This window comes from Bos grunniens, chromosome 6, assembly GCF_055505025.1.
Source record: "Bos grunniens cultivar Pamir isolate PY7600 chromosome 6, Bosgru_T2T1.0, whole genome shotgun sequence".
NCBI lineage: Eukaryota > Metazoa > Chordata > Mammalia > Artiodactyla > Bovidae > Bos > Bos grunniens.
The window spans coordinates 681,959-706,591 of NC_141170.1; the positions used below are offsets into that span (position 1 = coordinate 681,959).

General features: G+C 61.0%; 1 protein-coding gene across 6 annotated transcripts in view; it reads left to right on the top strand.

Annotated features, from left to right (window-relative positions):
- Nucleotides 1-6,355: 6,355 nt before the first annotated feature.
- UVSSA (UV stimulated scaffold protein A) overlaps nucleotides 6,356-24,633 on the top strand; it is a 29,694-nt gene continuing 11,416 nt past the window's right edge. Inside the window, exons 1-11 of one of the 6 annotated variants that reach the window (XM_086404465.1) lie at nucleotides 6,356-6,519; nucleotides 7,329-7,428; nucleotides 8,429-8,759; nucleotides 9,422-9,542; nucleotides 10,363-10,659; nucleotides 11,366-11,478; nucleotides 11,845-11,973; nucleotides 19,368-19,473; nucleotides 23,006-23,150; nucleotides 23,475-23,600; nucleotides 24,158-24,341. In XM_086404465.1, the coding sequence (XP_086260591.1) occupies nucleotides 7,331-7,428; nucleotides 8,429-8,759; nucleotides 9,422-9,542; nucleotides 10,363-10,659; nucleotides 11,366-11,478; nucleotides 11,845-11,973; nucleotides 19,368-19,473; nucleotides 23,006-23,150; nucleotides 23,475-23,600; nucleotides 24,158-24,341 (1,650 nt within the window). In that variant the 5' untranslated portion in view covers nucleotides 6,356-6,519; nucleotides 7,329-7,330. The other 5 variants (XM_086404466.1, XM_086404463.1, XR_015165055.1 and 2 more) reach the window with 5 other exon arrangements.

Consider the following 24,633-nt stretch of genomic DNA (forward strand, 5'->3'; position numbering starts at 1 on the left):
ATCCCTAAGCAACCCCCGATACTAGGGGTCCCCCTGGGGTCCTTCGTGGCATCTGAAGCGCCTCCTCCCGAGCAGGAATGGGGGCTGCTGTGCAGCCCTGCCTGCTGACCATCAGCAGGAATGGTGCCCTGGGAGGTTAAGGGTTAGAACTCGGGGGCCACATCACGCTGGCCAAAGAGGGCTCGGAAGCGGCTGAGGCCGTCTTGGCCTGGTGAAGGCAGGGCGCACCTCCTGGGCCGCCTGGTCCATCAAGTCCCCAGTGCCCAGCCCCGGTGAGCTCTGGTCCGCTCACCTCTGTCCCCATCGTTCTGCAGACACCTCCTGTGAGGATCAGGGTGGGCTCCGTGGCCTCTGCTGACCACTTCCTCACGCCTGTTCTCTGCCGCGTTTCCTGGCTGCCTCCTTCCTGGACTCACCACTGAACTGCCCTGGCCCTCAGCCCACCCGGCCTCCTTGTTGGTGCTGGCCACTCTAGCCTCAAGCCTCGATCTGGCTCTCTGCTTCCTTGCCAGGTGCCCACGCTGACCTCTATGCCCTGGGTCCATGTCCCAAGGAGAGTGTGGCCTCCAGGTTGTGACTGCTCTGCTTAGTTGGGGCCAAGGATAGAGCACTATTTAAGTGGGGTCTCCCCGGGCCCGCGTCCACACGCCGCCTGTCAGGCCCGGCACACATGTGGGCCTGCGGCTCTGCAGGCACTTGGGCAGAGCTGTCAGTGGGGTGATGGGTTCCTTGCTGCCATCCATACCCAGGGCGGGGGACAGTGGGGGGTCTCTGCTGGCCTTGCCCGCATCTCTGTCTGCTTTCTTGCTCTTTGCTTTCTATGGAAGTAGGTCTTACGAGCACATGGAGGAGATGGATTTTGGCCACGTGTCTGGTGCGCATGGCCTGCAAGCCAGTCCAGCCCTCTGGGCTGCCCCCAAGGCCTTCCCAGGCCAGTGTCCTGGGCAACCCTGCTTCTTGGTGAGAGTGACTCAGGCAGGCCACTCAGGCATGGTGCAAACAGAACCCCACTCTCAGGTCCCTGGTGGCTCACCCACAGGCAAGGCAGCTCATCCTTTTTGCTGCCCGTGGTGCCCACTGGCGCATGAGGGTGACTTTCTGTCTGCACACCAGTGGACATAGGTTGCTTCCAGGTAAACCGGCCATGAGCATTCTTGGGCATGACTTTTGCTGAGCACGCACTTGCGCTCTATGGGAGGATGTGGGGTTGCTGGTTGTGTGTTAATGTTTGCTAGACAGCTGGCCAGCGTGGGCCCCACACCCTCGTCAGGCTCGGCGCCCACCTTCCATGTACGCTGGATGTGCTGTTGGCTGTCAGCGCCAGCTTGCCATGGGCTTGTTCAGCTGTGAGAATGGCATGTGTGGGAACATGGGTCCTGAGTCAACAGCTGGGTGAGTTTTGCTGAATGTTCACACACCTCAGCTAGCAGCCCCAGGTAGCCGGCACCCCGGCCCCCCAGACTCTACTCGCCCCACACAGCCATCGTGCCTGTCTTCATGATTCAGGTTGAGTTTCACCTCCACTCAAAACGAATCACAGACTGAGCTCTGGGTCTCTGCCAAGTCTCACCCAGAAACACCCAGGTCCCTGCGGCCCTGCTTCTCCACGCACACCCAGTGTGGCTGTCCGCCCGCCACGGACACGCAGGCAGTTCCCAGGACAGTTGGTACCCAGGATGGCTGATACCACAACTCCGGACGTGTCTTCATTCCTCCTGGGCAGACGCCTGCAAGTAGAGTTGTTGTGTCCTGGTGTCCCAGAAACCTTGAAACCAGGGAGTGTGGGTCCTTTTAGTTGACTCATTGTCATGGTTTTCTAAACTGCATTTTAGAACCAGCTCATAAGGGTCTACCGGGAAAAAACCAGTCTGTGGGGTTTAAACTGGAATTTCGTAGAATCTCTAGATCAACTTGAGCACGGTCTCTGTCTACTTGAGATGGGAGGATATTCCCGTGATCCCAGAGGCCACAGGTCCAGGAATAAGGTGCCGGCAGCTGGATCCTGGTGAGCCCCTGTCCAGCACCTGCTCCCCCTGCCCACACAGGAGGACACTGGTCCTACAGCATTGGGGTCCCACCCTCGCACCCTTGTGACCTCACTTAACTGCCTCCAAACAGAGTCACAGGGAGATAACGGTTTGAGGGAGGGCCCTGATCTAGTCCGTAACAGGGGCTTAAAGCCAACAGTTCTGAGTCTTGCAGCCCATGATACGCATCTCACCACGTGCTCACTCAGATTTACTTGATTTTTCTCATTCACATTTTATAGTTTTTAGTGTACATACCTTGGACATATTTTGTTAACCCTAATTACCTCAAGATTTTTAATGCTACTGTAACGCTCAATCTTTAAATCGCCCTTTCCAGTGGTTCCAGTGTGGTAACAGACAGCGATTTTGTATAGACCGTGTAGCCTGTGCCTTGTGAAGTCCCTCCCTAGTCTTACTTTTCGGTAAATTTTAAGACATATTCTGTGTACACGGTTGTATCATCTGTAAATAGAGAGCTCACTTCTTCCTGATGTCCATGTCTTGTGTCTTTTTCTTCCCTTCTTGTACCAGCCAGAGCCTCCAGCTCATGGTTAAAACAGGAGGGGGTGTCGTGGCCTTGTCTCCACTCTTGGGCAGAGAGTGTCACCTTTCACTGTTAAGAAGTTTGATGTTTCTGCAGATTTCCCAGGGTGTTCCTTAGCAGGTTGAGGGAGTCTCCTGAGAATTATTATCGTGAATTGATGAATTTTGTCAAATGTTTTTTTTTTTGGTCTAAGGAAATTACCATGTGATTTTTCTTCTTTATTCTGTTGATACGGAGAATTACATTCTTTGATTTGAATGGGTAAACAAAACTTGCCTTCCTGGATAAACCCCACTTGGCGTGTTGTGTTCTTTATGTATTGCTGGGTTTGACCTGCTTGGGCCCTCGCTGAGCGCATCATCTGTAATGTGCTGTTACATGTAACGCCTGGAGGACCTGTCATGAGGTGCAGCCATTCCTCTTCTCGATCATTTGTTTCTCAATTTTTCCTTGATCAGTTTAGCTACAGTCAGCTTTCTATCAATCAGAATTTCAATTTTATAGATATTACAAAGCGTATTTTGGATTATTGCCTCCCATTGTTTGACTATTTTCAATTGATTTCTGCTCTTGTTTTCTTCCTTCTGCTTATTTTGGGTTTGTTGTTGTTCAGTCGCGCAGTCATGTCCGACTCTTTGCAACCCCATGGACTGCAGCATGAAGGCTTCCCTTCACAATCTCTTGGAGTTTGATCAAACTCATGTCCATTGAGTCGGTGATGCCATCCAACCATCTCATCCTCTGTCGTCCCCTTCTCCTCCCGCCTTCAATCTTTCCCAGCATCAGGGTCTTTTCCAATGAGTCAGCTCTTCATATCAGATGGCCAAAGTATTGGAGTTTCAGCTTCAGCATCAGTCCTTCCAGTGAATATTCAGGACTGATTTCCTTTAGGATGGACTGGTTGGATCGCCTTGCTATCCAAGGGATTCTCAAGAGTCTTCTCCAACACCACAGTTCAAAAGCATCAACTCTTTGGTGCTCAGTCTTCTTTATGGTCCAACTCTCATATCCATACGTGACTGCTGGAAAAACCACAGCTTTGACTATAGGGACCTTTGTTGGCAAAGTGATCGTCTCTGGTTTCTAACACTGTCTAGGTTTCTCATAGCTTTCTCAAAGAGCAAGCATCTTTTAATTTCATGGCTGAGGTCACCATCCACAGTGTGTTTGGAGCCCAAGAAAATAAAGGCTATTTTGGATTTAATTATTCTTTTTCTAGCTTCTTAAGGGGAAGATCACTGCTGTGGAACCTTTCATCTCTAACATAAACACCCCTACATTTTAATGTTTAATCTTCACGCAGTTAAAAATACTTTAGTCTCCCTTGTGATTGTTTCACGTGACCCATGACTATTTAGATGTCTGATGGCTAATTTCCAAATATGTGGAAATTTTCCAAATATTAAATTCTAATTTAATTCTGAAGTTCTGTAACATTTCTTAAACCGTAAAACTGCTGGTGATGAATTCCCTCAGCTTTTGTCCGAAATGCCTGCATCCCAGCTTCCTTAGTTTGGGGGCACGTTCCGCGGCACGTACGATCCAAGGTTGACAGTGTGTTTTCTTTTACTGCTGCAGGGTTTTTCTTCATTGCCTTGCAGCTTGTGTTGTTTTGGCCAAGAAATTTGCTGCTCTCCTATCTTTGTAATGTCCCTTTTCTCTCCAACTGCTTTTAAGGTGCTTCCTTGTTCTTGTTGATTCAACATTCAACAAGTATTGACACCTACTGTGTGCCTGACATCATGGAGCATACCTCCTGAGAACAGAAGAGGAAGAACCCCAATAACCTTAGGATGAGATTACAAGCCTGTGTGAGGGTTATAAGCGCCGTGGGACAGGCAGGCAGGGCGGTTTCCCTGGTGGCTCAGCAGTAAAGAATCCACCTGCCAGTGCAGGAGACACGGGTTTGATACCTGGGCCAGAGGATTCCACAGGCCGCAGAGCAACACAGCCCGTGTGTCACAACTACTGAGCCTGGGAGCCACAAGTACTGAGCCTGCACACCTAGAGCCTGTGCTCCACAATGAGAAGCCGTGCACCGCAACTAGAGAAAAACCCACGTGTGCACCAAGACCCAGCACAGCCGAGAAGAAAGGGCAGGTGGGGGCTTGTTACAGCAAGGGAGGTGAGAGACTGAAGGAAGACATGCAGGGTGGGATGCACAGCCTTGCAGGCGTGGGGTGGCTTCCGGAAGCCCCACCAGCTGTAGGGGCAGGGAGAGCAGGAGGGAGGTGGCCTGGTGAGCGGCACAGACCCGGAAGGCCCCCGTGGTCTGTTAAAGGTTCTGGCTTCACCTTGGGATGGGAGCCACTGAAGGGGCGAGGGGATCACACGATCTGACTTTAGCCTCTAGGGGGTCCCTCTGGCTGCTGCGAGGTGAATGGTCTCTAGGGGGCAGGAGGGCAGGGGTGACTGCGGTGACCGGCTGAGGGTATGTGGCAGGGAGCTGGTGGTGGCCGTAGGGTGACCAAGTGCGCAGATTCTGAATCCCCTCTGAAGGTGGGGCTGTCCGGACATCTGGGCTGGGGGAAGGAAGAGGGGTCGAGGGGTCCTCCTAGGTCATTGGCCCGAGAGCGTGGAAGGACAGAGGACCCTCCATCAGCTGAGACGAGTGGGTGGTGGGGCAGAGACAGGTCTCCAGGAGCTGGGTGGCGAGAGCCGTGGAGGGGAGTCCGGGAAGGGGAGCTGGATAGAGGGGGTCCCCTTCGCACGGGAAACACTCTGTAGCCACAGAAGGGAGACCAGAGGCGGGGGCCTGCGCGGGGAGGCCGGCGGTCATTTCTTCTTTCGCTTTTTAATTTGTTTTGTCTCCTTTTTCGTTCCTTCCCGCCACCCTTTCTTAATAGCTATTTATTAAGGTGTAATTCACATACCACAAGAGCCACCCTTTCCAAAGATACAACTCAACATTTCAACACAGACGAGGCTGGGCAACCACCACCCCCGATCCCGGGTCCCCCGCCCCTCCCTCCGCTCGGGGTCCCCCTCTTCTGGGCGTTCTGTGTCAGCGGTACCACACGGTCCAATCGGCGTCCTGTTCTCCGTCCCGAGACGGGAGCCCGGCGCGTCGGGCACCGCCGCCCGCGGAGGCGCGGTGTGCCGGACAGCTGCCGCTCGCCGGTCCGTGCGGGCGCCGTGGGCCCGGGGAGCCTCCCGAGGGCCCGGCTACGGCGGGCGTCCGAGCACGCCAGGGCCGCCAGGCCTGGGGGCGTCCCTGCCGCTGCCTCGGGAGGACCAACGCCCAGCCCCGCGCCGGTCCCGCCCCTGGGACGTGCGGCCAGCGAGCGGCTGGCAGACGAGCCAGGGCGGGTCTTCCGGGAAGGGTCCCCCGGGCCGGGCTCCCCGCGCTGCCCACGGACCGGGGAGGGCGCTGCCAGCGGGGGCACCACCCCTCGGGGACGGCTGGGGCGTCCGCCCAAGCCCCGGCCCGGGGAGCCCTCTGGGCAGCACCCACCGGGCGGCCCGGAGCCGGGGAGCCGCCACGCTTCCGGCGCTGACGCCGAAAAGCCGAGCGCGCACCGCTAGTCGGGCCGGCAGAGCCCACGCTCACGCGGCCCCTATAAGGCCTTGCCGCGCCCGCCCGCCTCCTTTTTTCTCGCTCGCCGTCAGACTCCCCCACCCCCTCCCCCCGCCTTCGGCCGGGAGCGCGTCTGCGTCACCGCGCAGGTCTCGCCCTGACCCCGCGTCCACGCCTCGGGGTCCAGGCGGGCCACTGCTCGCCGCGCTTGGGCGTCACGTGACAGGAGAGGGCGGGGGCTGAGCCGGAAGGGGCGGGCTAACCAGAGAGCGGCGGCCAAGCGGGTCAGACGGGGCTTTGGCTGCTCCGACCTTCGCCCCCGCGCCGCACGGGCTAGGGCGGGCCAATGACTGTTGCGATGTGGGGCACGTGACGGAGGGCGGGCCCTTCGCCGGAAGGGTGGGCTGAGGCGAGCGGCAGGGAGCGCGGTAGGTGGGGCTGGGAGCCTTCTCTCGGGGGCGCCTCCTTCGTCCCCCGCCCCGTGATGCCCCCGCCGCGCCCTTCCCTGGACGCCGCTCTCTTCGGTCCAGCCGCGCCCCGGGCTTTAGGACTGGGACTCGTCGGCCGTGACTGGCCCGAGGGCGGCGGGGAGCTGGGGCTCTGTCCCGGAGGTCGGGGCGGCCGCGCCCCGGCGGCCGAGCATCAGCGACGGCGGACGTTACTGTTGGTGGGAGACACGGCGGACCGCCGGGCGTCCTCGCTTCCCCCAACTCCGGCCCTCCCCGTGCGGCGCGGCGCCCCGGCCTCCTCCATACCCGCTTCTGGCGGCTGCCCGCGAGCAGGTCGAGTTGCAGCAATTCGCCCTGCGGGTCTAGAGGCCACCCTGTGGCTTTCGGAGGGATGGTCGAGCTGGCGAGGGGAGAGGTGCGCCTGCCGTCCTGCGGGAAAGCTAGCTTGAGTGTAATTCAGGCCGTTCTGGTCCTTGCCTTCCCGCCGAGCGTGACTGCGTGCTCCGTGGCTCTCGCTGGTGGGCTCAGATTGTAGACCTCCAGAGCACCTGTTGTTGCCCTTTTCCTAATTACCATCAAAAATGTCTTGTTGAACCGGCCCGGAATCTCACCTTGACTTGTTAAGTTTCGGCATCGGGGGTCATGTCACAGAGGCCAGGTCGCAAGGACTCGTCAGCGTTGTGCCAACACTCTGTGCCTGACACAGTGGAACGCAGCGACGTCTGATAAAACCCAGAGCTGTGAGATGCTAGGTGGTCGTTCAGCGTCTCTGCGTTTCCTGTTTCTAGATATGGATCAGAAGCTTTCAGAGTTGGTCGAAGAGCTCACAACTTCAGGAGAGCCCCAATTGAACCCCGAGAAAATGAAGCAACTGAAGAAAATTTGCAAGTATGTCTTAAGGTTCAATGTCTCAGCAAGTCTGTGCCAACCCTAGGAAAATGTGGGGCTACCCTGCGGTCAGCTTCTCTGCTGGGGAAGAACCAGCAGAGGAGCCCCCTCAGGACATCTCCCCGGGAGTGCTTGGCCCTGTTCTGGGGCAGCAGTTCCAGGCAGGGGTGTGCAGCCTTAGGAAGAACAGGTCTCTTCAGCTCTCTGTGTGGGTGCCTGTCCTTGAGCGCACGTGCGTGACTTAAGGGTTACTTAGTGTTGGAACATGTGTGGGAGGAAGGTTAGAGGTCACACAGGTGCACTCTTCTGTTGGGGGTGGGTCCTGTCTGTCTGTGGACATCACTCTTGTCCAAGAGCCTCTCAGGTGCTAGCCACAGAAGCAAGGAAATTTGTTGGTTATCCTTGTCACATGGTTTACAGAACGGAACTTAGGTGATCGTTTAAGTGATAAGAATTTACGTTTTGGTTAAAAACGGTGCCTCAGGTCAGGTTTTGTTGCATTCCCTGAAAACCCCCAAAGAGCAGGGCATGCGGGGTGGGGAGGGTGAGGATAGCTGGGAAGAGGAACAAAAGAGGGGTTGCGGTCTGCATGCCTCCTGGGGTAGCTCCCAGAAGGCCACAGAGCTTTCCGGGGGGCTGGGGGGTGGTCTCCCCTTGGGGTGGGGTCTTTGCACTGCTGCTAGCTGGGCGGGCCAAGAGTCCTTCAGGCTCCCAGGCACTCAGCTGTGGATGGGCGGTCAGCCGGCCGAATGAGTGAAAGCGCCTGGCTGGGTCCCAGTGAAATCGTGCGCACTGACACTGACCTTCACAGCGTTTTCTCGTCTCAGGAAATGTTGTTTTTGTGTTTGTCTTCATGAAAGTAGTTAAAACCTCTCCCTGTGGGCTATCCAGCAACAGGCAGGGGCCAGGTTTGGCACAAGGGCAGTGCTTGTCTGCCCTGGGGGAAGGGCAAATGGCTCTGGAAATGCCTGCGTCCCTGCCACTGCGGCTGTGTCTCCAGGTCTTCAGAAGAGCAGCTTGGCCACGCCTACCACCTGCTGATGGCACAGCTGAGCCAGGAGCATGCAGAGATCCGCCTGTCCGCCTTCCAGATCCTGGACCAGCTCTTCGCCAGGTCTCACCAGTTCAGGACGCTGGTTGTTTCCAACTTCCAGGAGTTCCTGGAGCTCACGCTGGGCACCGACCACGAGCGGCCCCTGCCGCCCCCCAGGGAGGTGGCACAGAGGCTGAGGCAGGCGGCCACCCAGGCCATCCGTGGTTGGAATGAGAAGTACGGCGCAGCCTATAAGAAGCTGGCCCTTGGCTTCCACTTCCTAAAGCACAGCAAACAGGTGGGCAGGCCCTGCACTGCACTGCCTGCCCGTGCAGTCTGGGCAGGGGGTGGTTTGGAGCTGGAGGAGCAGCTGTGAGGGAAGAGCCTCAGCTCATCCCCGCGTGTAGGTGGGGCTGAGCTTTTAGCCCTGGTTTCCACAAGATGAAAAGGAGCGTGAGAGTCACTTGCTCAACACTGCCCTTTTCTCTGCCGGGCTCTGCGCCTGGGCCCAGCCAGTCTGGGTGGGCGACACCTGCTAGGACCGGTACTCCCCCCCACCCCCACTCCAGGCCTGTGGCTGCTGCCCTTCCCACTGCCCCCTGGGGTCCCCTCGAGCGTTGTTCTCAGGCCCCTGGGTCTGCCCAGCAGCCTCCCTTGCCACTGGAGTACGTGTGTGACTAGAAGTCTTTTTACCTGACTTTACTAGGAGACGCCAATGGCTGTGTTCACCTGGGGGTTTAGTGTTACCGTTGAGTGTGCTGTCTCGTGTGTTAAAGCAGCACGCATGAACCTGAAGCCACGGTGCTTTGGCCTGTAGCTCCTGAGCACAGCTGTGCTGCATGTCTGCCGTTAGGCTCCTGAGCATAGCTGTGCTGCTGCGTCTGCTGTTAGGCCTAGTTGCAGCTCAGGTTTTCGTTGGATTCTTCGTAGCTGGGCCTGACCTTTACCTAAACTTCTCAGGTAGACTTCCAAGACGTGGACGCTCGCACTCTGGCAGAAAGAAAGCGAGCAGAAGAGAGACAGAAGCGCTTGGACAGAATCTACAAGGAAAGGTCCGAGTGGGCAGCGAGGGAGATGGAAGGTGAGCTGTGGGGAATGGGGATACCACCCCCCACCCAGCCTGCTGCTCCTTCCCAGGCAGAGCTCAGGTCCTGCCCAGCAGTGCACCCCCGTTGCAGGGCCTGCTCTGGGAGTTTGGTGGGGGCGGGGGGTGAGGAGGAGGCTGGGTCATCCAGCCCTGTAGCCACAGGAAGACCTAGATCCCCAGGGACCTGGCACCCTGCAAAGAGCTGCCCGGGCCGTGGGCCTAGGGGTAGCGCTGGAGGAGGTGCTGGCTGAGGCTTGCTGGGGGTTTTGGGGCAGGTGGGTAGACAAGGTGGACAGAGCTGGTTCAAGTTGAAAGCAGCAGAGGCCCCCTGCAAGCCACCCACCCTCTCCTGCGGCCCCGGCGGCCACATGGCAAACACACGTCCCACGGTGGCCTGAGCGTCACCGTCCATCTGACCCCAACATCCACCAACGGCAGTCTTGCCAGTCTGCTCCCCAGATGCCTGTGCCAGCCCTCCCTGTGGGGGGCACCCAGAGTGGGAGCAGCTTGAAGGGCGGCTGGTCGAAGGCCCTTCCAGAAGCCTGGCCTCAGGAAGGCCACAGGGCTGGGAGATCCCGCGGGCAGCCACGGCCAGAATGGGCTGCTGGGGCGGAGCTGAGCTCAGCAGGGAGCGGCAGGAGTGCCGTCCAGGGAAGCTCTCACTGGGCACGGTTGAGGGTGTCGCCCAGAACGTCCCAGCGTAGTGTCCGGAGCAGAGCGCCCGCCTGCCTGTGGAGGAGGGGGCGCGGTGTCCTGTGTCCTCTCCTGGACACCACTCCCACGGGGGCCCAGCGAGCCAAGTCTGTCCTCACAGAGATGTCCACGGAGATCCGGGGCTGCCTCACGGAGCTGGAGAGTTGCTTCCGACTGCTGCTGCCCTTCGACCTCGACCTGGCCCCCGGGGCCGCCTGGTGCCCCGTGCCCGAGAAGGGCGACAGGGACGAGGAGCAGCCCTGCTGCAGCAAAAGCCTGGCCGCCTGCGCACACCGCCCGGGAGCCGTGGACGCGGGAGGGCCGCCCTCGGAGGACGAGGACAGCGACCCAGACGGGTTCGTGCGGCGCCACGGGCTTGGCTCCCGGCAGTACACGCTGGACGTGGAGCTGTCCTCAGGTAGGGCTGCCCCCACGCCAGGCCACGTCGGCCACAGGCCCCGGGACACTTCCGCTGCTCGGGCCTCTGGGCTGTGAGGTGAGCACGGGAAGGCACTCTGGCGTGTGGGGCGCAGGGCGCCGGCCCTCTGACGTGCAGGGCGCTCTGTGGGCCAGAGGCCGCTGGGAGGAGGAATCAAAAGGAACAGTTTTTTGGCCGCATTTGTGACAACGTGGGCCGTGACCACACTGGCACCATGGGGCTCCTGCCTCCCGGCCCCCGTGGGTGAGGGGCACTGACCGTCCCACCCCACGTGGCCCAGGCCCCTCAGAGGTGGGGTGAGGCTGGAGGTCACCCACCCTCTGCAGCCACAGCGAGACCTCCCACCCTGCAAGGGAGTGCCAAGGCCTGGACACGGGTCACGCTGGAGGGGGTACCAGCTGAGGCTTGCTGGGGTGGCAGAGCTCACAGGGAGGACCCTGGGCTGAGGGGCGGGTGGGGCCTCCATCCTGAGGGCAGTGTGGGCGTGGGAGGGGTCCCCTGACTTCATGGCCTGGAGAGGGGCGTTGGGATTAGGCTAAATCCACTATGGCAAAAGCCACGAGACAGTCTCCTGGGCAGGCAGATTTGGGTGCCAGATGATGAGTGGTTGGTGGGTGGTCCAGTCTGGGACACCCAGTGACCTGCCTGGGTGGTGGTCCCTAAGCTGACTGTGCATTTGCCGCAGACAGCTTGAGGGTGCGTGAGAATGAGGACAACTCGGCCGTCATCCGTGCCGCCCGGGATGCACTCAGGCTTATCCAGAACAAGCTCCTGCCAGCTGCGTGCTCCTGGGTCCAGGTATGGCCCTGAGTCAGGGCGGGCCCCAGGGTCAGGGTGAGCCCCAGGGTCAGGGCGGGCCTGGGCGGGCTCCTGGGTCATGGTGGGCCCCAGGGTCAGGGCGGGCCCCTGGGTCTGGGTGGGCTCTTGGGTCTGGGTGTTCTTCTGGGGCTGGGCGTGCTCCTGGATCAGAGCGGGCTCCTGGGTCCCGGCGGGCTCCTGGGTCCCAGTGGGCTCCTGGGTCAGGGCAGACCCCTGGCCTGGGCGTGCTCCTTGGTCAGGACAGGCCCTGGGTCCAGATGGGCTGCGTGTGCCGACAGAGGGTGCAGGGCTGGCCCTGGGGGAGAGCGAGTGCCCGGCCTAGGAGGTGCTGCCCTGTTCTTGCAGCTGTTCACCCGTGCGGGGACATATGGTGGGCACTTGGAGGGCGCCATCCACCTGAAGGCTGAGCTGGAAGCCGCCTTGAAGAGGTCCCGGGAGCTGGACATCGTGCCAGAGGAGGGCCGCAGTGGGGAGGTGAGTGCCCCTAGCTGGCTGTGAGGGTAGCCAGGGCACATCCCCCAGTCCGAGCTCAGCCCCGCGGGTCCTGGTGTCTCCTTGCCAGGAGCGGACTCATCTGAGCACCAGAGACCGTGGCCAGGCCCTGCCCACAGGCGGCTGGGCTGGGCCAGGGTTTGGGCAGGAGGCTGTGGAGGCGGACAGGGGCCCTGGATGGAGAGCTGGGGCTCTAGTGAGGGGCCCAGGGGGGGAGCAGGGGAGGCGGCTCCCGCAGTGCCCAAGGGGCCCATCCTACAGGCTTGGTGGCCTGCCAGGGCCTGGAGTTTCAGGTTAGGAAGGTACTGACAGAGAGAGGAACCTGGGTCCTCCAAGGATGTTCTAGGGGAAGGGGTGGGGCACCTGGGGAGTGTGCGTGGGCAGGGGCACAGCCGTGGCTGGCGGGCGTGTGTGCAGGGCGGGGGGACCCAGCTGCAGGGGATGTGCGCAGGGTTGGGGGGGTCCACGGCTGGAGGGTGTGTGCATTCGTGTCCCACAGCTGGAGAGTGTGTGTGTGTGTGTGTGTATGTTGAGGGAGAGGATCTGCAGCTGACCGCGTTAGTGATTAGAACCCGTAAGCTGGGGGTGGGGTGGGGTGTGTGTGTCTGTGTGTTGGGGGGGATTTGCAGTTGACCGCGTTAGTGATTAGAACCCATAAGCTGGAGGGGGGGGGGGTGTGTGTGTGTGTGTGTGTGTGTGTGTGTGTGTGTGTGTGTGTTGGGGAGGATCCGCAGCTGACCGCGTTAGTGATTAGAACCCATAAGCTGGAGGGGGGGGGGGGGGGGTGTGTGTGTGTGTGTGTGTGTGTGTGTGTGTTTGTGTGTGTGTTGGGGAGGATCCGCAGCTGACCGCGTTAGTGATTAGAACCCATAAGCTGGAGGGGGTGTGTGTTGGGGAGGATCCGCAGCTGACCGCGTTAGTGATTAGAACCCATAAGCTGGAGGGGGTGTGTGTGTGTGTGTGTGTGTGTGTGTGTGTGTGTGTGTGTTGGGGAGGATCCGCAGCTGACCGCGTTAGTGATTAGAACCCATAAGCTGGAGGGTGTGTGTGTGTGTGTGTGTGTGTGTGTGTGTGTGTTTGTGTGTGTGTTGGGGAGGATCCGCAGCTGACCGCGTTAGTGATTAGAACCCATAAGCTGGAGGGGGGGTGTGTGTGTGTGTGTGTGTGTGTGTGTGTGTGTGTGTGTGTGTGTGTGTGTGTGTGTGTGTGTGTGTGTGTGTGTGTGTGTGTGTGTGTGTGTTGGGGAGGATCCGCAGCTGACCGCGTTAGTGATTAGAACCCATAAGCTGGAGGGGGTGTGTGTGTGTGTGTGTGTGTGTGTGTGTGTGTGTGTGTTGGGGAGGATCCGCAGCTGACCGCGTTAGTGATTAGAACCCATAAGCTGGAGGGGGGTGTGTGTGTGTGTGTGTGTGTGTGTTGGGGGGGATTTGCAGTTGACCGCGTTAGTGATTAGAACCCATAAGCTGGAGGGTGTGTGTGGGTGTGAGGGTGTGAGGGTGTGTGTGTGGGGGGGGGGGAGATCCGCAGCTGGAGGGTGTGTGTGTGTGTGTTGGGGGAGAGGATCCACAGCTGACCACGTTAGTGATTAGAACCCATAAGCTGGAGGGGGGTGGGGGTGTGGGGGGGGGTGTGTGTGGAGGGGGGATCCGCAGCTGACCGCGTTAGTGATTAGAACCCATAAGTTCTGGTCAGAACTGGTGTGAAAACAGGCAGCAGGGCTCCCTAAGTGCTTGGGGAGCAGAGAGCCGGACAGCGCTAGGTCGAGCTCTGCCACCTGGAAGAGACACAGTGGGTGTGGGGTGACGGGTCCTGCCCCCTCCCATTTTTCGAGGGGCCCGGGGTGGGCAGGTGCCGTTCTTTGTTGAGGACGAGGTCAGGTTTAGGCCCCCGGACTTAGAATGGAGAGCGGCCAGCGCCCTGAGCTTGGCGCACCCTCGACCTTGCCCGTGGGCCGAGGCGCGGCTCGAGAGGGCCTCTGAGCTCAGGCCACCCTCCGCTCCCCGCCCCCTGCGCTGCGCGACCCTCGGGGGCCGGCAGGGGGCGCTCTCGCCCTTCTCCTGCGGCGGGCGCATGGGCGGGTGGACCTGGTCATGGGCTGCTCCCAAGGCCTGCTTTCTACAGGGCTTTGCTGAGCACACACCTCAATGAGAAGTCAGTTAATTCTGGCAGTTGTGACCTCGATGCTTGTTTCACAGTGAGAGAGGGTGCTTTCTGGGCACAGGAGAGCGGTGGGTCCTGTGTGTGCGTCCCTGTTTCTGAGCCTCAGCAGAGCTGTGGGGGTTGGGGGTCAGCACCGTGCACCCCTTCACGGCTGGGGCCCGATCCAGCTTGAGCGTCAGCAGGTCACTCACCGCAGCCGGCCAGCCTCAAGGCCTGGGAGGCACGTGGTCAGGTCAGAGGGGGCCCTCTGCAGAGAGGAGGCTGAGGACGTAGGGGTGTTTGGGGTGGTCCAGTCGGGTCAGGGGGCGTGGGGTCCGCGTGGTGGCTTCAGCAGGAGGAAGCGGGGCGGCCCTGAATTCTCCTCTAAGAGCCGACCTAGAGGCTTGAAGCCTTTGAGCACGTGCGCGACGGTTCTCTGGGCCTCGGGCCTTTGGATGGAGTGACTGGGCGTGTGGCTGAGTGGCAGCGCCTGCTCGGGCAGCCCGCCTCCCAGAACAGCCCCGAGGCAGTGTCTGCGCAGCTCTGCGTGCCCGCGGTGAGCGCCCAGACCCGTGTCTTTGCCTAGTCGTTTTCTCATGAAATGTCTGCAGCTTCAGTCTCTGCCTGGTGTCTCCACTAGCAGGCTGAGCCTGGAGCCTCCGGTTCAGTACTTGGACTTTAACACCTTGGGAGACTGGCGGGTCTGAGGTCCTGTTGCTCCCGCCGCGTGGCGCCGCGTGTAGGGCGCGTCTCCCCGGCCACCTGGCTGGGGTCTCTGGTCAGGCTTCCCACTTGAGTCTGTGTTGCTGTGTTCTGTTCCTTTGATGTAGGCGTTCTGTCTTTGGAGTGTTTAAGCCAGCTTGAACGTGTGTGACTTTGGTTTTATGTAGTTTTTTGTTCTATGGAGTGTCCGTCCCAGCGCCGTGTGGAAGCAGGCAGAGACCGGTCTTAGCCAGGTCGATGTGGAGCGTCGTTTGGTAGATTTAGTTTCCAGTCTTGTTGCTGGAGGACAGGCCTGATAATCCGTGGCTGCTACATCTGTTACGCTGATAAAAATCCTTGGGAAACTTTTAAATTGCCTGTTGTTTAATTGTGTAGCTATGATGACCACTTACTTTGTATTGTGTGATTCACAAAATATTAATTTCCCCCCACCAGTAAGACAGAAAATAATGATTCTCTGCATCAGTCTGTGCAGGCTGAGTGCAGAGCAGGTGTTTTCTCGGCCCCGGGCTCCTCACCGCAGCCGCTGGAGCACCCCCACAATGTTCCCCTTCTCCCGTTGCCGCTCTGCCAGCAGCCTTGGGTTTAACCCCTGCGCGCTCCCACTCGTTGCAAGGGCGCAGATCCCGCGTGACTCTGGGTGACGTTTTTCTCCTGTTCGTGGCCGGGTGTGCTGGGCTCTCGCGGCTGTGCTGGGCTGGATGGCACTCGGTGCTTCAGGAGCCCCGTGCCGGCTTCCTGAGCAGAGAGCCTGGGGGTGAAGCGCTGACCGTGCCGTGGCCCCAGGGAGGCAGGGAGCTGAATCAGCTGCCGTGAGGGGCTTGTGCCTGGCTGGGCCAGTGAACCTTTCTGGCGACTGCTCCCTCCATCACTCATGCGCTAAAGGCCGCTCTGCGGGGCAGCAGCTGGGGCAGGGGCTGCCTGTGCTCTTGTGAGGACTGGGAGCACGTTGGCTGCTGTGGGGGCAGCTCCCCGCCCCCACAGGCCCTGGGCCCTCCCTGCCCTACAGCCCAGCTCCCCAGCACCCTCCAGGGTGGCTGCTCTCTCCCGAATACTTTCACGGGTGGTCTTAATTCCAGAGTCAGCCCTGTGAGGTCGATTCCATCCTTAACCCTGTTTTACAGATGGGAAGGCTGAGTCTGGGAGAGTTGCATGGATCTTCTGTTAAGGCCGGGGTGCATGGTGAGAAAGCGTTATCGCCCAGAGGCCAGGCTAGGCGAGGCCAGCCAGCCTGCATCAGGCCCCAGGCGGGGTCCCTGGAGGAGGGGCTGCCTGTCTGGACGCAGGACAGACTCAGGAACCCGTTTCCTCCGCCTGGAAATGGTTGGTGGGCCTGACGGGGCAGTGGCGGCCTCGCACACCCCGGCCGGCTGGCCTCAGTGCTGGAGCGGCGGGAGCCAGTGAGAGAGGGGCTGGCGGCTCCGGGCCCCTCCGTGCAGGGAGGTGGCAGCGCCCTGCGCCCACTCGAGGCCTGAGATGGTCCCCACCCGCCCGCAGCAGGCCCACGCCTGCCGAGGTGCGTCCAGGCAGCAGAGATGCACGTGAGATATTGGCCTGGCTGGGCAATTTGCACGCGGTCCAGGGAGGGCATTAGCATATAAATAGCAGCTGTGATGACGACCCTCACAGCTGAGCACGGTTAATTTTTGGTTTATAAGATAGAATGGGGTTTTAAGTGCGTTGCCATCAAGCTGAGGAGACAGATGCAGCTTGGCGCTCACTTGTCTGACGGGGCCTTACATCATTTTTTTTTTTAAAAGGGAAACATACACACATAAAACTGAACAAAAGTGATTTCTTGGGTGAAAAGTAATGGCAGTGGGGCCCCGAGTTAATTAGATCGCACAGAATGTGTTTAATGGCCCGGCTCTGTCGCGGCAGGCCTTGGGCAGGCAGGTCTGGGAGGTGGCCCTTCCCATCCTTCTCGAGTAATTAGCAACCCGCTACCCCACTTCCGTAATCGGATTACGTTGTATATTTCAGCACGTTTATTGCTTGTTTAATTATGATCTCAGAGCCTCATTTTTCTACATCCTTTTAACTGGGTGAGAATCGACTTGTGTGGAAGGAGAGGGAGGCCCGGGGCGCCCTCTGCCTCCCTGGGGCCCTGCGGGCTCTGTCCCGGGGCCTGGGCGTCAGCCGCAGGGCCAGGCAGGCCCGGGAGTGGACCTGGCAGGGGGGGTGCACCTCTGGGCCCCTGGGCGAGTGCGGGCTGCTTTCTCGAGCGCGTCTGGTGGTCTCTCTTCACAACGGGGAAGCTTGACTACCAGCAAACTGCTCTTGAGGACCGTCAGCGAGTCTGACCCTGCTGTGCAGGCCGCCTGCCCACCTGATGCCCGCAGGCCATGATGTCCCCCAGGACTCTGAGGGGTCCCTGTGCCCCTGCTGTGCCCCCAGCTGCCTCCCACCCATGCCCAGTGTAGCTTCTGACCTGATCTGTGACCTTTAACCTCGAAAGCAGGTTGCCACTGTGGCGCCTGGGAGCCCTGGGCCGGCCCCTCAAGTGCAGGTGGACACTCTCCGTGGGCCTGGGTGTCCCCAGCCAAGTGCTCCTCCAAGGCTGGGAGAGGACTGCCTGGCTTGGGTGGTGGGGGGTTTCCTTCTGCTGGTCTCCGGGGATGGGCTGCCCCCGGGGCTGGATGTGGGAGGGCCTCAGGGTAGTCAGCACCTCAGAGCCCCACGCAGCCCAGAGAACTAGACCTTTCTTGCGAGTGGAGCCCCTGCTTCCCCAGGGGCCTGGTTTGAGGCTCACCCCGGCCTCCGAGGGGTTTGGGACGTGCGGGTGGCAGTGACGGCCGCAGCAGTTCTTGCGGGAGGATGCTGGCACTGCCCTGCAGAGCTGTGCGCCAGGGTCTGGGGCCTGAGGAGGCTGCCCTGGAGGCCTGCGGGCCTTGTCAGCGTGCGTCTAAGCCCGGGAGCCAGGGCTCCCGGGCTTAGTCACAGAGACAAACAGTTTTACCTGGGGGGGAGAGAGAGTATATTTCCTAATAGCTAAGCAGCCAAATGTTTTTTAGGAAATGAAAATTTAATAAAAGTCCCAGGTGAAATTCAAGGGTGTGAGCAATAAGCATAATATTTTATGAAAATGAGCTCCATATTTAAAGTCTGGCACGGTGTGTTATGCATTGTAGCACCCAGTCCACATCTACCTTTTGGAAAATTAAAACACATAAATTCTGTTTAGTGTTTGATACGCACGGCACTAGCCGGGACCGTAATGCCCGAAAACCTTGGGCTGCTCTCCACCTTTCATAAATTCCTGGGTAGATTCTATACAAAAATAATTTTCAGGTCCGCGGCTCATTGTTATTCAAACGTGATTGATCGTCGTCATTTGCTCGGCTCTGGAGTTAAGTGCCCCTGTCATTTCCAAAGAGTATAATTGGGACGTTTCACAGGTCAGCGGTGGAGACAGGCTTCCCTTTTGATCAGTGTTAGACTGATAACAAAAATTACAGTTTCCAATGATTAATGTCTCCGTGCCTCCCAGACGCGCGTCGCGGCTCGCGCCCAAGCTGAGAGCATTTGCATCTGATTAGGCCTCCCAGCCGCTCCTCAGCCTTTGGGTCCTGGGCGCCTGTGGCCTGGCCAGCCGCCTGCCCTGGGGTCGGCGGGCCGGCCCTCGTCTGTCTGCCCCAGTCAGCCGTGTGCCCTAGGGCCTGGCTGTTGGGATGGACCCTGGAGGGGAGGGTGAGAGTCCAGTGGGCATCAGCCCGGCCACGATCTCCTCTCTGAACGTTTCCCGCAGTTGGGCCTGGGGCTGTGGCCCCTCAGACTCTGGGTGTTTCCTGGCGGCGCTGGCCGTGTGAGCCAGCTCCCAGGTACATAAGTACGGTGACCCTCTTGGGAAGGACGGGCCCCGTGCCCTGTCGTGGGGCTGCAAGGGTTGAGAATGTGAGGGGTGGGGCTCTCTCCTTGAGACGTGTAGGCTGCTGAGCCCTGGTTCAGGTTGCGTGGGGGGAGTGCGAGGCCGCCTCCAAGCTGTTTTCCGGAGGATCCCCGCCCCCTGCAGTGAGCCCCCCACGCTCAGGGTCCCTGCCGCTCCAGCCCAGCTGGGTGCCACCAGGGAGGGGGCTGGCGGGGAGTGGATGTCGGGGCCCTGGACTCGGGGTGGGGGGGCTTGGGGGATCCAGGCTCAGAGAACAGTAGGGAGGGCTGCCCCGTCCAGGGGAGGCTTTCTCTTCAGTGGCCTTTTAACAAGCCGCTCTCGAGGACGACACGTTCTGGAAGTGCCATGATCACAGCCGCAGTGTCTGGAGCCCGGGGGCGATGCTTCTGGTCTGGCTGGAGCTGGGTGGAGGGCCAGGACCGCGGGCCCGTGGGGCTCCCTGGGCTGCAGCGTGCCCGTCCGTGGGCCTCAGCAGGCCAGCTGGCGGAGGCGCATGTGGGCCGCTGCAGTTTAGGGAACGGGGCGACCGTGTATGTGGCCACGTGGTCAGCGCTGAGCCCCAACCCGGAGGCGGGGCCAGGGCTCTGCCTGTGGCTGTCACTCACAGCTTGGGGTATTTCCCCAGACGGCAGCCCCCAGGGACGAGGATGAAGACGAGGACGACTTTGTGGAGGTCCCGGAGAAGGAGGGCTACGAGGCCTGTGTCCCCGAGCACCTGCGGCCTGAGTGCGGTGAGCAGCGGCATGGGCCCGGGAGGGGGCCCTCAGGACACGGCCCCTGAGGGCGGGCCTGGGTCCAGCCTGGGCCCGCAGAGCGGGGGGCCCGCCTCAGGGGTGCCCAGTCCATGCCACTTGGTCCTGGGGTCTCTGCCATCCCACCGGTTGCCCCTGTGGAGCCACTTTCATTGAAAATTGTGATTCTCCTCATGTGGCCAGGCGCCTGCTGGCGTGGGCCTCCCTGAGTCCTGGTCCTGTTGGTGGGGTCATGGCTCAGCCTCTGTCCAGGAGCCCCAGGGCCCCTCGGGAAGGCGCTGCAGCCCCCTGCCTTTGCTGGGGGTTTCTCTTCCAGAAGCCTCCAGGAGCCGCGTGTGCGCAGGGGCGCCTTGTGTCCAGAGGGGCGAGCGCAGCCTGCCACATGTGGCTTGTGTGGAGAGTGAGTGAGTTGTCACCTTGAGGTCTGAGTTGGTGTGTGAGGTGAGAGTGAGTTTGTTCAGGAGTTAGGTGCTCAGGCAGTTGGAGTGTGGATGTGACCAGGGTGTCCCCCACCCGCTGTTCGAGGCCCCCTGTCTGCTGCCTTGAGGCCCTTCCTGGGCACCCAAGGGTGCAGCCGCTGCCCACCCCAGCCCTCTAGCCCCCGCCTCACCGTCACGCTGACCTCACTGGCCACACCGTCCCAGCGCAGGTCTCCTCTGAACCTTGGGCTGCTCCTGGGGCCTGGCCTTCTGCCGTGCCCCTCCAGGTGCCTGGTCTGGGTCCGCCACCCCCAGGCCTCATCCCGCGCCCATGAGGCAGCAGGGGTGGGTGCTGGAGCCCTGAGGGGCCTGGCCTGTCTCCTCGGTCTGCCCCGGCCACCTCCCTCGAGGGGGTGCTCGGTCTGCAGGCACCAGCGTAGGTGACCCCCCCCCGGGTGCTGCCGGCCCCCGCTTGTCCTCACGATGGCCACATGCGCAGAGTGTAGGCGAGCTGCTCCCTGGGGGTTCGTGGGCCGGGCGCCTGGGAGGAGGCAGGCCCCCCCCTGCAGGAGGGGCCGCTGTGCCCCAGGACGGGCCTCTGACAGCGGTGGTGGGAGACCCCTTGCTCCTCAAGGGGTCCGGGGCCGGGTCTGCACCGTGGACCCTGGCGCTGCAGGGCAGTGCAGGAAGTGCTGGGCGCCAGTTCATAATGCCAGCTGATCGTCGTCACTGGTTTTCAATTAAAGGCGATGACTCTGCAGTAGATTCGTCCAAACCCGCAGCTGGGGAGCTGGCGCCTGTTTCTTTCTCATTTCTTTCTCTGAATTTTCACTGAGGGGCTTTTATCTTCTCCTTAATCCTACCATTTCTGTCAGGACGTAATCTCTTTCTCAAATTTACATTTTAATTACGAGGCCAGCTGAACTAGGTACGATCAATAGTGTCAGGCTTGAGCCCAGCCCCGCGCTCGCCCCCGCCTCCCACTTCCTGCCATCGATCCCGCCGCCCAGCCTGCCACCGCGCAAATAGGTGCTGCTTGGTCACTTTAAACAAAAAGGGGATTTAGGCGTTTTTTGTGGTTTTTCTTAAGAGCCGTCGCGGGAGTGAACTTGAGCCGAGGTCCGGGCCTGGGTCTGGCGCCCTGGTCGCCAGGTGGGGCCCGCGGCTGCTGGGCTCCCCGTTGGTGTTCTCCCCAACAGCGCCGTTCCCAGTGCCATGGACTCACCTGCTTTTTGGATTTTTACTTGAAAGTGCGTCGTGGAGATTGATTTCCTACCGCGGTGTGAGGATGGTAGTGTCTTCAGCGCCCTGACTGTTTACCCTGCTTCACCACGCTTACTCGTCTTTTTAATGGTTTAAAACAACAAATCAATGAAAAGTATATTTCATTCTTGTAACTCTTAGGAACTCTCACATCGATCGTTGGGCAGCGATTGTATCCGTCTTCGTAAGCGCCACTGCGGCCACTTACCGGCCCGCCTCCCCACACGTGCGCGTGGCCGTGCGTCTGCACCGGCTGGGAGTGCGGCGTTGCCGAGGTCCTGGGTGGGGCGCCCGGAAGGCCTCGTCCCTGCACCTGGGGTGTGCTGGTGACAGAGCCTGGTCCCCTCCTGCCTTCCGCGTGTGCTCAGAGCTGGGGGCCGCAGGTGACCCACACAGACCTGTCGTGCTGATGAGTGGCTCTGCCCCGGTCCTCCACTCTCAGCCACGGGCACTCAAGAAGCAGGGGTGAACCCCACACTCTCAGTCTGTGTGCGAGCTTGGAGGGCGTCTGGAGCAGGGAGGGCAGGCGAGTCTCGTGAGGGACTTGGAGAAAACATTTTCAGATTTGTGGCATCATGAGGCTTCTGCAAAAGCACCAGACAGCTCATGGGTGCGTGTGAGGCTGTGTGCAGACACCAGGCTCTGTGTGCATGGAGGCCGCGTGCAGACACCAGGCTCTGTGTGCACTGGGAGGCCGCGTGCAGACACCAGGCTGCATCGCTTCCTATTTTCTCTCTCGCTTGTCTGAGTGAGTCCCTGCACATAGATGGAAGGTTGGAGGTGCCGTCTGGAGGCCGGGCACAGGGCGTGTCGGTGTCCTCGTGGCTCTGCTCTTCCGGCGGCCCTGTGGCCCCTGGAGCTGCCCACTTGGCCGGCCTGTCAGTTTTCTGTGTCCTGGGAAGGATTTCTCGGATGGGAGGCCCATGGTATCTGCTGTAGAAGCCGTGAACTTGACACTTGGTGGAGCTGGGTGAGAAAGTCTGAGTTTGAACACCACCCCTCAGACCTCATACTCAGCTGCTTGTGGTGCCCGTGGGTGGTCACAGCTTCGGGAGGAAAGCTGTTTAGACCTTTTTCTTCCCCTCTGATGTTTCTAACCGCTCTTCTGAGTGACTTGCCTGTTCTTTCTCTGTCTCCTTCTTGCCCTCAGGAAACCCCTTGGTCTTTCTCTGATTCCAGGAAGCCTGGATTCTCTTTTCCCCATTCCAGTTATTTCCTCTCCTGGGGTCAGGTGACGAGGATGTGGACACACGTCATGCCTCCGTGCGCTGAGAGCTGCCCACACGTGTGTGTGGCCGCCTCCCGTCCCACATCCCTGCCGGGGGCCGTCCTCCCCAGGCTGCTCGGATCTCCTCTTCATCTTCTGCTGCGTCTCCAGCATCTCTTCAGTTCTCATCTCCTGGGTGCTTTGTTCACTGTCTTTCCTGCCGTGTGGAGGAAAGCTCAAGAGAGGGGGCAGGGCCCCCGGGGTGGAGTGCCTCTGGGTCCTGATGGCTCCGCCCCCTGCCTCCTGGGACGCTGGCCCCGTGCGCAGCTGGGCAGGGCTGGCAGGGGTCAGGGAGAGCCCAGGCACCGGCTGGCAGGGGGGTCTGGTGAATGGGGTCCAGGGGTGTCAGAGACATGGCCCCCGCTGCCATGGGCACTCGGCGTGAGCACCTGGCCCGCAGAGGTCGGTGTCCGGCGGCCTTGGCAGTGAGTAGCCAGCCATGGGCCTGGGCCGGCCAGGCAGGTGCGCTCACGGGCTGTGCCGTCACCGGGGTGGGGCGCCCTCCAGGGCTCTGTGCAGGATCACCGAGTGGCGACGGAGAGCAGACATCTTTGTGTTCCAGGGCTGGAGGAAGGTCTGGCCGCCCCAGGCTCGCAGGCGAGGAAGAGGCCTGGGAGTGACATGGAGGCCTTCGACCCCACCTCTGCGGCCGCCCAGCAGCAGTGGCCCCGGCCCCACGGGCCCCCAGCCTCGCCCCCGAGCCCCAGGTGACGCCCAGGCCACCCCAGGGCGGGTGCCTACCACGTTTGTCCTGGGGTGGGGACCTGGCGCCCTGAGTCCTCTCCACTGGCGTGCAGGCTAGGTCCACCCCAAGGAAAGGCCCGAGGCTCCGGGGCCAGAGGGACAGATGTTTGGGCACCCCGAGCCCCGTGTGAGGAGTGCGGTGTGAGGCTGGCTCCCCTGGTCCAGGCCCGAGGTGCAGGGGGTGGGGGTCAGGGCCCAGGGGTGTCCCCAGGACCTGGGGGACGGGAGAGGCAGGTGGCCGAGGGCGGCCCCGGGCTCCCCATCCCTGAGCCCTGCTCACTCTCCAGGGCTCCGCTGGCACCGGAGCAGGCCGCGTGGCGGGTGGCAGAGCAAGCCCGGGCGCCTGTCGTACCCTTTGGGGTGGACCTGTGCTACTGGGGCCAGGAGGAGCTGATGGCCGGCAAGATTCTCAAGTGAGTGAGGGCACCACACCCTGCCGTGCTGCGCGCAGTGGACACAGCTCTTAGCGGCCTGCCCACTGAGGCCGGTGGGCCCTTGAAGGCCCAGGGCTGGGCAGTGGTCCGGCCTTGCCCAGAGGCCCGTGGGCTTCTTGAACCTCCCTGTGGCCCCTTGAGGGGCCTCCCCTGTCACTGCCCTGATGGAGCATCACGAGGTGTGAGGCCCTTGGCCCAGCCCACGCTCCCAGCTCTGCCCTGGGCCTGCGTCACCACCTCCGCCTGTCCTCTGCCTGGGCTCCTGTGGGCCGGGCCCGGGGCTTTACGAGGGGCTTCCTGCATGCTGCGCGTTGCTGCACTGGCCCGCACTCTGTCTGCAGACCTGAGGGGCGGGGATGCACGTCTGTGTTTTGTTAACGCCCGTCAAGGAGCCCCGCCCAAGTCCAGGCCACACTGGGTGTCAGGTCGCTGGGCTGTGCCTGGTGTACCCCTGCTGTGCTCGTATCTCTGCTTGCCCTGGGTGCACTCGCAGGCCCAGCCTCACTGTGGGCGCTGAGAGGCGGGTCTGTGTGCAGGTGTGACTCGGAGCACCGCTTCTGGAAGCCTTGCGAAGTGGACGCCGAGGTGGAGAGCGCCAGTGTCTCCGAGGCCCTGCGGAGCCGCCGCATCACCTTCGCAGGGCAGTTCGAGCCTGTGCAGCACCGCTGCCGCGCCCCACGACCCGACGGCCAGCTCTGCGCGCGTCAGGACCGCCTGAAGGTGGGGCTGGGCTGGGCTCCAGCCTGCTGGCTCCAGGACCCCCTGGGTGGGCACAGGGCTGGGCCACTCCACCTCGGTCCCTGCATCCCCGCCCACGTGGTCCTGAGCCTGCTCTGTGCTGGGCCCAGGGTCCAAGGAGACGGATTGACCGCAGACTGCCCTCCCTGCCTGGCTCCGTCACGCTGCACCTGAGGGCCCCTGCCTTGTGTGGCTTGTATGGGAGGGCGGGGGGGTGTGGGCCAGCCCTCCTCAGAGTTGTCAGTGGGGTGGCCGGCAGCCTGTCTGCATCAGA